At 44.6% G+C, this 14,420-nt stretch overlaps 1 protein-coding gene across 1 annotated transcript in view; it reads right to left on the bottom strand.

The window, feature by feature from the left end:
- Positions 1-14,204, bottom strand: part of PIK3R4 (phosphoinositide-3-kinase regulatory subunit 4) — a 44,849-nt gene extending 30,645 nt beyond the window's left edge. The window contains exons 1-6 of the mRNA XM_080934898.1: positions 13,918-14,204; positions 12,290-13,063; positions 8,734-8,867; positions 6,108-6,690; positions 3,155-3,289; positions 1,658-1,879 (exon numbers count right to left, since the gene is read on the bottom strand). Coding sequence (XP_080791024.1) covers positions 1,658-1,879; positions 3,155-3,289; positions 6,108-6,690; positions 8,734-8,867; positions 12,290-13,022 — 1,807 coding nt within the window. The 5' untranslated portion in view covers positions 13,023-13,063; positions 13,918-14,204. The remainder of the gene's footprint in view (positions 1-1,657; positions 1,880-3,154; positions 3,290-6,107; positions 6,691-8,733; positions 8,868-12,289; positions 13,064-13,917) is intronic.
- Positions 14,205-14,420: the final 216 nt, after the last annotated feature.

Below are 14,420 nucleotides of genomic sequence, written 5' to 3'. Positions count from 1 at the left end.
CTTCAAAATGAGTTAATATTCTATATGCTCCAAAAACCCTAATATAACTTCATGCAAGAAAAAGAACCAAAATAATCAAAGATAATGTAAGAAATACAAACACGTAAACATCAGGAAAAGATTTTGTAGCTCGGCTAGCAATCAAAACCCATCCGTGGAAATCTGCTACCTCTGGCTGGGAGTGCACAGGGTGTGTAGCACCTCAAGTCGATGGAGTGAAAAATAACATAAAAATACAGCAGCTATTTTAATTACATGCACATATTCTTTGTTTATAGCTTTATTGACTGGGCAGTAACTAGAGTGCTTCCCATGAAAGCAGTGTTTATATTCTCTAACTCAGTAACTGAAATATATATATTTCATATATATATATATATATATTGCACACACACACACACACACACACACACACACGTGCAAAACAGGACCTGTGCTCATTAGTTCTTTGTCAAGTTGACATAAGCTGCAATCTGACAGGTGCAGAGCCCACTCATTTGAGTCACAGGGACAACATCGAGTGCTGTTTCTCGGAACAAAGCCCGCCACTAGGGAGTGCGTGACCAGACTTAAATACCTAATCATCCTGTTTACTTAAATAAATATGTAAGATTCCCTGCATAACAATTCAAAATTAAAATGAATTTTAATTTAAAGTGATCTCAGCATTTGGGAGGCTAAAGCAAGGACACTTAGAATTCCAGGCCAGCCTGAGCTGGTTAGTAAGACCTTCTTAAAAACAAATACAAAAACAAAAAACAAACACAAAAATATTCTAAATATTTAATTAAAAGAGCAGGATGAGGACTGGGGAGATGGCTCAGTGGTTAAGAGCTCTGACTGTTCTTCCAGAGGTCCTGAGTTCAATTCCCAGCAACACACAGTGGCTGACAACCATCTGTAACGGGATCTGATGCCCTCTTCTGGTGTGTCTGAGGACAGCTACAGTGTACTCATATACATTAAATAAATATTTTTTAAAAAGCAGATAAAGGTATTTAATGGAATAAAATGATACAAATCTATTGAAACATGGTTTCAAAGAACTGTCAGTAATGTTAGAAAATTACTGTAAGGCAAATTATGCAGTACTATTATATAGAGTCCTCAATGCTAGGTCAGAGACCTGAATGCAATCCCCAAGGCCCACTCTGTGGAAAGAGAAGACCAGCTCCCAAAAGTTACCCCTTGATCCACAAACACACCACAGCACACATGCATCATCCCCAGCAAAATAAGCAAATAGATACAGTTAATTAAAAATTCTCCAAAAATAAATGTCTGCTGTAGAAAACTGACAAATATGGAAAATATAAACCAAACAATCAGCTGCTAACTAGCCCAGAGGTGGGCATCATGTAAACAGTACACCACAGCCTCTGCCTTAAACAGACTAATTTCTGCTTCTGCCCCATTACACCACCGGGCTCACACTTTCAGAAGACCTGATATTCCCTCAGTCACTTCTGCAGAATCTCACACGCTTTCCCAAGTCACTGTTCTGAAAGACCACATGCTACTTCTTCCTATCCCTGTAACGCTGATGAGGTAAGCTGCTCCTTAACTAGTTATACTGTAAAGAGCATGCAGACAGACAGAAATACTAGGAACTCATTCATTAGACAAAACGGTGACCTTCAGGAGGAACCAGACATACCGACTATGCTATCAAAGAAAGCTCCACGCAGGTGCCAGTCATTCTTGTCATTCAGGAATGTGATCATGTGTGACAACAGAACGTCATTGGCTTTCTGCCGTCCAAAGAAGACGCACAAGCGTGTGATCCCATTCTCCATCAACGTCTGTTTCACAATATTCTCAGGGTCGCTTAACAAAGTGACAACCTTCTGCTGGACCATTTCATGTAGGGCCTGGAGCTCTAAAACAGAAAGAAGGGTCAGTGTTCACCCACACACGCAGACTGAGCATTCTGAATTTGGTACTTTGATTGAGAATCAGTGTCGCTATGTAGCTCAGGCCGTCTTGGAACTGGCTGTTCAGCCTTGAACTCACAATTCTATTTGGGTCCCGAGTGATGAAATTACAGGTATGGCCTGGCCACAGCCAAACCTGTCTTTCTTAGTGAAGTAACAGAATGATCGAAAAGGCTTCCACACAAACCCTGTATCTGCTAAGCTCTTTCACCGTTCAAAGGTCTGCAGGTGAGACGCTGAAAATACCTCAACAGTCAGCGTTGTGACAGCAGCTACCATCTCATAAACCATCTCTCTGTTTATGATCTCAAGATGAAATGTAGGAGGAAGCAGCAGAAGAGAGAGCGCATTACTTCCCCAAAGATCAAGTGGCAAGGCCACTGAAGAACCAGACTGGCTCAGCACATAACTTTTAGGAAGCATTTTAGAGTAACTTGATTAGTTAGTTAGATAGATAGATAGATAGATAGATAGATAGATAGATAGATAGATAGATAGAGACAGATATAATATATATATACATATATATTCATTTATAGAATATATCATAAGTTCTATATGATTGTTTGTCTTTCCCTTGCTAAAGCCCATGTTTGGGAGTACTGGTCTAGGTTCTTGCTACTTCCCAGTGCTCCCAGCTGCCTGGAGTAGAGCACCTACTTAACCACTGCTCAGCTGAATGAAAGGGGCAAAGCCATCTTCCTCTGCTCAGGATGGCCACAGCATACAAATGTATAAACGAGATTTCTCTAGTAGATCCCAACTTAAACCAGAACAGAGCAGATTCAACTCTATTTCTGAATCCTTGGCTAAGAAGCTGTTAAAGGTTTTTTTAGATACAGAGAAACACAGGCCCCCTGGCCATCACAGGTGTTTCTCTACAGTAAATGAGGAACTTAATTATGTAAACCAGAGATACTAATAACTAAATGACTAAGGATACGCAACACTACTCATGCAAGAAGAAAAGGTTTAGGTCTTCACAATGGTGACTCCGTTACTTACTGAGAACCACCCAATTCTGCTAGCTTTACTGCTCACACAAGGTCAAGGACGAGTGGACCATTGCTCGTCAGCAGTGTGTGAGGACAGAAGGGATGATGTGCCATGGCCCTTCCCATCCTATCACCACTGCTCCTTCATGTCCCAGGTCACAAAGGACAGCCTTTACATCAGCAAGTCGGCAGAAATGATGGGGTTTTAAGGGGAAATAACACAACCTGTGTCATAGTCTCCGTTAGGACGCGTGGCTTCATCGACCTCTTCACTGCCCGGCTCGTTCTCCATGTTGAGAGTTTTTAGCTGCACTAGTTCCAGGAACCGCAGCGCTGTCTCGGCCAATAGAGCTATGTTTTCTATAAGACACCAGAAGAAAAATTATCATCACAACCTCGAATCTTCAAGCTGCTTCTCACTTTTCTTCCCAAAGTCCTTTAACTTTTTAAAGACAGGGTCCCTGTGCATCCAACTGGCCTCAAACTGGAGATCCTCCTGCCTCTGCCTCCGGAATGCTGGTAACTACAGGTCACCATTAGACCCAGAACACCTAAGTCTTTATACACCTAAATATTAGTCATAAATTCTAGAGGAAAATTAGCCCTTTAACCAGAGTTTCTATAATGATCTCATAATATATGATGATCTCTAAATAATAACAGCAAAAATTCTGCACTTGTAGAAACTCTCTAAAATAAAGTATGTATTTCTTTTTTTTTTAAGAATTATTTATTTATTTTATGTATGTGAGTACAATGTAACTGTTTTCATACACCAAAAGAGGGCATCAGATCTCATTAAAGATGGTTGTGAGCCACCATATGGTTTCTGGGAATTGAACTCAGGACCTCTGGAAGAGAAGTCGGTACTCTTAAACACTGAGCCATCTCTCTTGCCTAAAGTATCTATTTCTAACAAGCAAAAAACACTTAATCCCAGAGCTAGCCTTTAAAGGTATCCTGCCAGTTAGAAATACTTATTAGACAAACACAGAAACATTAGCACCAAACTAATGTCACACGGGTCCTGGAATCAGACCAGTAGGACTCATCTCTCAAGCCTATCACTTACAAGCTTACTGTGTGCACAGCCTGAATCTTGGATTCTTCAGGTACTTTAGGAGTCTGACTATCTTAAAAAGCCATTACTAAACTGAATCAGCCATCATTAGACTGCTGTTCACATAGCAGCCTGAGGTTCCCGTGGACAAAGGGTGAGAGTGCTGGCCAAACTGTGTATTGAATGTCTTTTCTCTGACCAACAGTCTTCACTACCCACAGTTCCCATCCCAACCTCTACTATCACATGTGCTATCGTTGATCTGTTCTTCTCTAACTGCCATTCTTCTATTTCTATTTACTCCTACTTCTGTGGGGGTGACCTGAGCTGAGACTCACAGCAGTGGGGATATGGAACCTAAAAAGGCCACCTCCTGTAGTCAGGCAGGAACCCCAGTGGAGCAATAGAAACACCAACCCACCCACAAAACTTTCTACCTAAAATTTATCCTGTCTGTAAGAAATTCAGGGACAGGAATGGAGCAGATGGAGGGAACAGGCAACCAATAACTGGCCCAACCTGAGGCCCATCCCATGGGCAAGCATCAGTCCCTGCCACTATTAATGCTTCAGACAGGAGCCTAGCATAGCTGTCCTCTGAGAGGCTCCACCCAGCAGCTGACTGAAACAGATGCATAGACCCACACTCAAACATTGGATGGAACTTGGGGATTCCTATAGAAGAGTTGGGGGAAGGACTGAAGGCTCCAGAAGGGATAGGAACGCCACAGGAAGATCAACAGAGTCAACTAACCTGGACCCTTGGGGGCTCTCAGAGACTGAACCACCAACCAAAGAGCATATGCAGGCTGGACCCCAGCACATACGTAGAAGTGCAGCTCTCTCTTCATACGAACCCTGAATTACTAAAGCAGGGGGCTATCCCAAAAGCTGTTGTCTGTCTGTGGAATACTTTCCCTGAACTGGGCTGCCTTGTCTGGCCTCAGTGGGAGAGGATGCACCTAGCCCTGCAAACACTTGATATACCAGAGTGGGGAGATACCCATGGAGGGCCTCCACCCTCTCAGAGGAGAAGGGGATAAGGGGATGGGGGTTTGAGGGGATAGGGTGTGAGGGGAAGGGGGTAGAGGAGAGACTGTATAAGGAGGGACTGAGAGAGGGGACAGTAATTAGTATGTAAAGTAAATAAACAAACAAACGAAAGAAACAGGCTGTTGCAAATAATAAAATCATATGCCTTAAAGTCCTGAATTTCTAGGCCCCACATTATGCCCCCACAATATACAAACAAGAAAGGCCAGGAACAATACATTTATGGTAAGAAACCACCCAACAACCGCCAAGCCTCTGCGGTTGTGCGGAGACATAAAATTAGTGTCCGAAGACCAGTTTCATGTATTCATTAATAATGACAGGCAAGTAATAACCTAATAAGCAAGTTGCTTTAAAAAACATGGCAATGTGAACACCACATGTGTGCTATACATTATGTACAAAAACTCCCAAACAGAAGGTCCATTTTCCATGAGATCACAGATATAAATTATGGATTATGTAAATGTCTCAGTGATATTTCCCATGGTGAAGGAAGCATTCAGAATTAGTTCAAGGAGCTAAAAACACGAATCTTTACTGCTAGGCTTTGTGGGTGACCATTCTAAGTAGAAAAAGTAGGTGTTCATGGCACACCCGACTCATCAAGATGCCGTGATTCCTAAGCACTAAATTAAGGGAACCGGGGACCTACCTCAGAGCTTCTGTGAACACCACAGTCTTTATCAACTGTAACAGAATGTTCTGCCCTGAAATAAGAGTGTTTGCTCAGGGGAACTTTGAAAAAGGCTACACTCTAGGTCAGGAGGAGGTACTTGTAAACATCAGTCTCCTACCAGCTAAACGTACTATTCCAGATCAAACTGTTAAAACCCACACGGTACAACCCCGCACTTGATAATTCTCAGGATTTCAAATGAGAAAGAATATGCAAAAGTTGAGCCCCAGGAATAGATTAGCTATCAATATTAATATATACACATGTGTATTCATAATTCAAAAGCAGAGTTCACACTCAATTTCCAAAGAAAATCAGAAAACCAAGAGGTATGGCATCAGAACTTTAGAAAGAGTGTGATACTGTAGCTAGACAAGGAGCTCTTACCAGCGTAGGCCAGTCTGACGATGGTAGCGTCGTCCTGGGCCAGGTGGGCTATGCCGGGGAGAATGTACTCTGGATAAATATTGACGTCGTTTCGAGGAACCTCTTGGACAAGAGCAAGGACTTTGGTGAGTGTCCTCAGGGCTTCAGCCCGCACTCTAGGAACAGAGTCGTTGCTGAAATGTAACAGGTAGGGAGTGATGCGATCCAGAAGGATCTCTACACTCAACCTTGGGGCCAAATGCAGAATGAGCTCCAAGGCGGCCAGCTTGGAGTCGCAGGACTTCAGTGTCTGCAGGCAGGACGTTATCACGGACACCAGGACAACCAGCCCGCTCGCCTTGGACTCCCCTTCTGCTTTCTCTGGCAGATCATGCCCACAGAGGTTGTGAATAATGTTGCCCAAATCTTTCCGTATAACCAGAATCCGCTCGTCTGCGGAGAGAAAGGTTTCCTTGGCGAACTGAGCCATGTAAGGCTGAAGGAAAGTATAGAATATCTCAGGGAAAGCATTGCCACGCTGCTGCTTCAGGTAGTCCTCAGCTTCCAAGCGCTTTTCGGGCTCACGATGGATCATCTGAGTCACCTACAGGGAAGGAGAAAAGGGCACACTTTAGAACAGGAAATGGCAGCCAGATGGGGTGGTTCATGCCTGAACCCCAGCACCCCAGAGGCTTGGACAGAGTCAAGGCCAGTCTCCTGAGCTAATAAGAAGTTGGAGGCCCAGTGGACTGCATAAAACTCTGTCTATATGCGCACAGGAACGCATGTACACACCAAATCAAACCAGATGAAAGGTACAAGAGCAGTTACATGAGACATAAGGGATTTCTGATCATTCTCTGTCTGACCTTTTTGAGAACTACAAACCAATTATGTCACTCAGCAGCCTAGAAAGCAATGGGATGTTACACATGAATGTCCACAGATTTCCTGGTACAGAAGAGGTCATACTTGTTTGCTCAATGTTTGTTATTAAAAAGCAACAAACCTTCAGAGAAAAATGAATGGGCATAATTGCACATTATAACAATTAAGAGTTCTGGTTTAAAGTACACTCCCACAAATCCAAAGGATTAGTTTTGAGTTGAGAGGACAATCAGAGGTCTGGTAATGTAGCTCAAGGAGAGAGTGCTGGCAGAGACACGAGGTCCCGTGCTAGATCCCAGCACTTCAGTGACATAAAACAGTAGGGCAGAGACAGCTCAGCACCTAAGAGCACTTCTCAGCTCCCAGCACCCACATCAAGTGGCTCACAACCCCTTAGAACTGTCTCCAGGGGACCTAATACCTCTAGCCTCTGCACTCACATAAAGGGTACACACACACACACACACACACACACACACACAAAATCTTAAAAAAATAAAATACTTAAAATTGTGAGAAAATGTGAACACTAGAAATACATGCCTGAAATAAGGTCATATGCGCGTGCACACACACATAAAACCAGTTCAATGTTCCACTAACCAAATATATCTTCAAGTTTGGCTTTCTCTTTGGATTCTAAACTGAACTTAGAGGAATCAAGTGTTTGATTCTAAGATTTACTGATCTAAGATTTACTTTTTACATGTGCATTATTGCCTTAAAGATTAATAAACAAATTAACTTTCCATCAAGAAAACGAGTCCAAAGACACAGACCTGCTCAGCTAGAGACAGCAAGTGGCTCTGAGGTGGAGGGTGTGCTCCTTCCCACAGCCATGCTAGCTTCCTCTGCAGCACCGCTTTCCAGGGCTGCCCTTCTTACTCTGCTCTTCACAGTCTGTTACGTAGGCCAGGCTAGCCAGGACCTCACACGCTCCCTGCTTCAACTTCCTCATTCAGAAGTTGTGCTGACCCCTGAACTAGCCCAGCGCCTCACAGGTTTTACTTATTTAGAGATAGGGATCTGCTAAGTTCACTGAACTGGCCTTCAACAGTCTAAACCCCCAGGCAGGCCTTGAGTTTGAGGTCCCCTTTCCTCAGTCTCCCAAGTAGCTGGGATTGCAGACGTACGCCACCAGGCCCAGCAGTAGCTGCCAGGGCCAAGAGGAAACAGACTGTGTATTTCCCCACTTAGAATACTGCAGAGTACCCTACAGACATCACAACCTTTTACAGGATCCAGAGTCACTATCACAGTGTCAGTCTCTTCTAAAAGATGTCCTCAAACAGTGATACAGACATCCGACCAGATGGCCTCGCACAAGGTTCCTCGGCCCTGTGCTACCATAACCATGTGACTGTGCAGCTCCCTCTGCCTGGATGAGAAAATGCCCCGTGCTGCTAAAGCTGATGACTCTCTCTCTCCACCTCAGATGTGTCTTCTTCATCCTCATCAACAAGTTCTCTCTAGGACAGCCTCTCTAAAGCAGGCACAGCCCACTTCCAAATCTACCCAGAGCAGAGAGTTAAGATCATCATAGGACAACAGATGACAGATTGGTCTTTCTGCCTTTTTTTTTTTTAATGTTAGATGTGCTTTATGCCTAAGAGGGGAAAAAATAGTGCATTTCTTTCTAATAAGGTATCAAAAGTGTGTTCATTGGTAGTAGGTTTTATTCCAAATTTGTTGTGGAGGAGGGACTGGGTGTCTTGCCTGTCAATTAAAACTGTATGGTGCATATTTGTAGCATAGTTACCAATTCTCTGATACTGCGATCCTCAATTTTATTTAGCACTTGTTCAGGGAAAAAGTGTCCATTTCTATATGCCAACAGCTGAGAGAGATCAAACAATGGTACGCCTTCCGTAAAAAGCTCAGCTATCACGCAACCTGGAAAATCAGACACAATTCCATTAGAATGAGATCATGTAATGCTTACTAGACAAAGAAAACTCAGAATACTCAAAGCGAGAAACCCCAAATAAACTGAATCTAATGTTCTGCAATGTAGAGGTCTAAGGGCTTGATGGGCAGGGAGAAGCACAAGGCCCATCATTCCCTTTTCTCTTTCTTAGAACACACACACAAACAAGGAGCTTAACACACATAAGAAACCCTCTGGTCCAAATCACAGCATTACGTTCAGAAGAACTGCTAACCGGCATCTAGCCATCTGCCCGCCACTAAACAAGCAGCAGGTGCCGCCTGCAATAGGTGTTACTAGCACCAAGGGTAAAATCCCGCCTCAGCCAAGCCCCCCTCCTAGAAAGGAAGACAGAACATAACCAATGAACCAATTTCACTGTAGTGTTAAATATTACAAACATAAACCAAGTGCTAAAATATGTGGGAGTAAATTAGAAAAAAAAGAGGAAATAATTCAACTGTTTTTGCACTAACATAATCTTCAACCAAGGATGTTTTTTAAGTACCTACATTACCAAAAGCACAAAACATTTTCCTTCTGTACAAAGCAATTTTATGGAGTCATTATATGGTACACACTTACCAAGTCTCATATAGAGACCCTTCAAGAATTACTTCACAGCCTTTGCACCCTACGGGCTCTCTGCCTGGAATAGTCACCCTAAGTACTAGTGAATGTTAGTTTGTCAACCAGCAGTAAATCCTTTCTTAACTACCTATTTAAAACAGCTAGAGCCACTGAGCTTGGCAATACACATCTCCCTAATCTCAGTAGTTGGAAGACACTGGCAGGTGCATCTCTGTGAGTTCGAGGCCAGCCTGATCTATACAGTGAGTTTCCGAGACAGCTAGAACCACACAGAGACCCTGTCTCAGAGAAAAACAAAACCGAGACTGCCAGAGCCACCTCGGCTCCTCCCCACCCTTTCCTCTCACTGCTACTTTCTGCCCAGGACCAAGGATCAGCTGGTGCGCCATGCTCCTTACGCCGCCTGCTAATTATCTCTGTCCTCACTAGAACGCAAACTCCACGTTCCCTATCAACTAAGGTAATTCTGATATATAGTAAGCATTTAGTAAATGTGTTAATTCTAGTTATACAATGTTAGTTTTAAAATAAGGGACTACAAACAACAGCTATTTTTAAGGAAAAGAAATAAATATCCAGTGCCAAGGCCAGTAAGATGCGTCAGAGGGGAAAGGCACCTGCCACCAAGTCTGGTGACCAAAATTCAATCTCCAAGTCCCACATGCTGGAAGGAGAGAACCCATTCCCATAAACTGTCCTCGACCTCCAAACACGTACCAAGGTATGTGCTTGTCTGCACACTCCCTCGAAGGCTCTTTCCACTGTGTGTGTGTGTGTGTGTGTGTGTGTGTGTGTGTGTGTGTGTGTGTAAATGAAGGGTTATGTCAAAGTAAATTAATTAATATAAAAACCCATCATATGTAAGCAAGAAATAAAAGATCTGAACAACACTAAACCAATGAGATCTAACAAGCATCAGTATGACATCCTACCTATGACCACAGAACGCAAATTCTCAGCAGCCTATAGAACTCAGACTATCTAGACAAGACTTGAGCTAAGCCACAAAATGACTCTCAACACTGGTTTAGACCAAGTTTCGGTGTTCTCCAAGGCTTCCTGTGTTGAACTCAATCCCCACCATGAGGTATGATGGAAAAAACTTAATCTGACAGTGGTGTCAGAGGTAAGGCCTCTGGGAAGTAATCAGAATTAAAACCCTTAGGGAAACCTCTGCCTGAGTCCAGGTAGCTTCAGAAGATAAGAAACCAACACACAGACATATGTATGCATACTCTATCCTCTGAAACTGTCTTTTTAAAATTGACTTGGTCGTGGTGTTTTATCTCAGCAATAGAAAAGTAGGCAAGATGACTCCTAAATAAGGAATGTGGCAAGGGACCCTAAGAAGAGTGAGAATGGTGATCCATTCCTGTGACTCCAGCTACACGGAAGGCCAAAGCAGGAGAAGAAAGTTAAAGATCAGCCAGTGCAAGGGCTGCCATGTAGCTCAGGGATGCAGTGCCTGACTGTTAGGTGACAGCCTGTGTTCCCTTCCCAGTGTTGAGAGGAAAATCAAAAGGAAAGCTCTCTCTCATACACACACACACACTAAAAAAAAAAAAAAAAAAAAAAAAAAATGGCATAGGGGTCTGGCAGAATGGTTCCTGCCAAGATGAGTGGCAAGGCAAGAAAAAGCCATTCTGCCATCAGCAAGGTGGTGACCCCAAAGTCCACCCTCACCGGTCGTAAGTGCATCTGTGTGGTGGACTTCAAGGAGTGTGCCCCTCAGGCACTCGGAGAAATCCACAAGTAGGCCACGAAGGACACCAGCTGAGCCATCTGGGCCAAGGGGATAAGGACTGCTCCGTGGCATGGCTCTGCGTCTGCCAGAAACGGTAAAGAGGACTCACCAAGGCAGCACGCACCACCCTGTGCTGCTCCTGTGACCTGGGTCAGATGATACATGGAGGATGCAGTCTGGTAAGTGTCAGAAACAGTTCTAAAACTGCTCAGAAAAGCAAAACAAGACAAAAAAACTTTATGGGCCAGGGGGGTCTACTCAGAAGTGCTTGCTTTACAAGAACCAGGCCCTGAATTAAAACTCCAGAATCCACATAAAAAAGCTGGGTGGGATAATTCGTGCTTCTAATTCCAGAGCTGAAGACAGCTAGGATGATCTCTGGGGTTCACTGACCAGCAAAGTCTACATGGCAAGCTCCCTGCCCAGTGGGAGATCCTACCTCAAAATAATTAAGAGTGGACAGGGAATGTAACAATGTGGAGACCAGAGACAACACTGGGTGTGGTCCCTTGGGTGGTATTCACAAACACACATACACACCTACGACTATACACAAACAATTAAAACTTCCGTGGGATTCAACTAGCATTTTGAGTAAATGCACAGCTATAAATACCAATATTTAGAAAGACACCTCGTAGGAGCATCACACACTGCCTGAAACAAACGACCATGGCTGACGCCAGTCCCTCCATGGGCCTCAGTTTAAATACCATCTCTCTAACGGAAACCTTCTCTGACACTGCCTCTCCACCTATCGCTCCCACAGGTGTATTTAACTGTGTGCTTCTGTTACAGCAGCCTGGCCCCATCGCCACCGTGGCAAACACAAGTGAAGCAAACTCTTCCTCTCTTGAACCTGACATGTAGCATCCCCCGTGCCACCAGCCCAGCATGTTTTGAATGCTTAAAGAGAATGAGAAGTATTCTGCATCTTCTCATCACCCTGCATGTCCAATGGAGGAAATCGTTGGAAAATCGGGCAATCTGCGAAAAGCTGTATTTGTCGGGCAGGGAAATGCGCAAATTAGCTGCCCTGACTGACTCACGTACCTGCTGAAAAGATGTCCATGGCTCTCTTCAACTCTCCTCGTGTTCTCTGATTGCTATTTAGGTCTACAAGAGGCGTTGAGGGGTCTCTCATGTATTCTAACTCGGTGGCAAACATACCACCATCAACGAAACGCTCAGGAGCAATGTAGCAGGTCCTCCTCCTCGAGGTGTCAAAGAAATAGTTGAAATCTGCTGGGTTGTCCTCTGGAAGATAAGTGGGCTTAAAACTCGCAAAGTCAGTCAGGAGAACCCAGTTCCAACTGGTGACCATCACATTCTCTGTCTTGATGTCACCGTGGCGGACTCCAGATTTGTGCGCTTGGTCCACAGCCGTCAGGATCTGGAAGGCGATCCAGCGCTTCTCCGTGTTATTTAAGAATGGACGGGTACTGATGCGATCATACAGGTTGTCTCTCACATACTGCCTGAACAGCATGGCTGCCTTCTCCGATGCTTTTTCTGCCGCTTTCTGGAAAGGTAGGCAGTTCTGTGCGGAATGGAGCCTGATTTTCAGCTCCTCCAGCTCTTGCTTATAACTAGTTAAGGGCAACGTGGGATCCTGAATGGCAAAGACCTTCACAACCACCAGGCCCTCCCGGTGCTTCGCTCTTGCAACTTTAAAAAACCGAGTACTGCCCAGGCTCTTGTCGTACTCGAAGTCATGGATGTCTGAGAAGTAGCTCTCTACAGACAGGATCTGGGAAGGAGCAATGCCAGCCAGCTGATTTCCCATCGTGACCGGCACCTCTGGGTCAGCAGGTTAACACACAATACCTATTTTAAAGGATGAGGAGAGAGGGAGGGAGAAGATTAAAACGGAAAGAAACAAACAGTGAAGTCGCCATTACGTGGCCTTTTCCTAAAAGACATTTGTACCATTATCTACGTTTATAAATGTGCATCCCAGAGCACGCTCAAATTCAGAAAAAATATCTAAATAGGTTTTATTGCTTTTATCCAAAAAGATGGTGCCACTTCATGCTACCCTTTCAAGCAGCCAAACAATGTTTAAATATATGCGTGCTTTCAACGTTTATTTATTTAAGATAAGGTCTTGTGTAGCCCAGGCTTGACTTGGAACTCTCTATGCAGCTGAGAGTGAGTTTGAACTCCAGATCCTCCATCTCCCAAGTGCTGGGATCCCACCATGCCCAACATGACCCCTTCCACATTAAGCTAAAATATTAAAACCTGTATTCACTGATGTTCAGATTTTAAAGTCTGGCTGCATCTTTACCCTGTTCAGTACTGTTTGATACTACGAAAGTCGCATAAGTACCATATATATGACTGAGTCCTCGTCCCAGAAAACGACAGTTTACTTGCAGGTAAGAAACACATTAAACACTTAAAAGAAAGAATCGCACGATACAAACGGGTCATTTAAGTCCTGGAAGGGTGAGAGAGATCTGTAAAATTAGCATCATCTGGGCCCTTCCAGCCTCCTGCAGTTATGTCTCCCTCCTCCAAAACCAAGGCTAACTCCTCCAGTTTGCAACAAGAAACCCCGCCAGAGACATTTTTTTTAAAAAGTAAGACAAAATGCCCACTGCCCCAAGTTACCTAACCCCGTATTTTACAGGAACTATCTCCCTACCCCACAGTTTAGCACTCGGGGAAACATTTACCCCAGGCCTCGGACAACTCAAAAGTCGCTGAAAGATCCCAGGGAGGTCTTGGCAGAGCTCCGAGGGGCTTGGGCGTGAACAGAAGTCGGCGAGGAGAATGTTTTCTGTGAGGGGTCTTCTGTCACACACAGGACCTGGGGAGCTGAGGGAGGAGCGCAGAAATATATCCGAAATCTAGAGCCGGGGGTTAACTACTGGACGAGCAAGCACACTCGGGACTCCGGACACCCAGCAGCCTCGCTGCCGGCTCCTCCCCTGCCGCCCTGGGCCGGCGCGTGTTCGAGTCCCCGGACCCCCGGGCTTTTGCTCCAGCCCTGGACTGGGACGGTGCCAGTGCCCGTCCAGGAAGCCTACTTCACCTGCCGCGAACGCTCAACTCCCGGGAAAGCCGCCGGGTTGACCTCACTTCCTGTTGAGAACGGAAGTGACGGAGAGAGCATAAGGAAGCGTCCGGTAGGAAGCCGGTTGCTAGGAAACAAGGGAAGGAGGCGTGACCTCGCTGC

This window comes from Micromys minutus, assembly GCF_963924665.1.
Source record: "Micromys minutus genome assembly, chromosome: 21".
Lineage (NCBI taxonomy): Eukaryota > Metazoa > Chordata > Mammalia > Rodentia > Muridae > Micromys > Micromys minutus.
The sequence above is the reverse complement of the archived record's forward strand: the minus strand, read 5'-3'. Positions and strand labels throughout refer to the sequence as shown.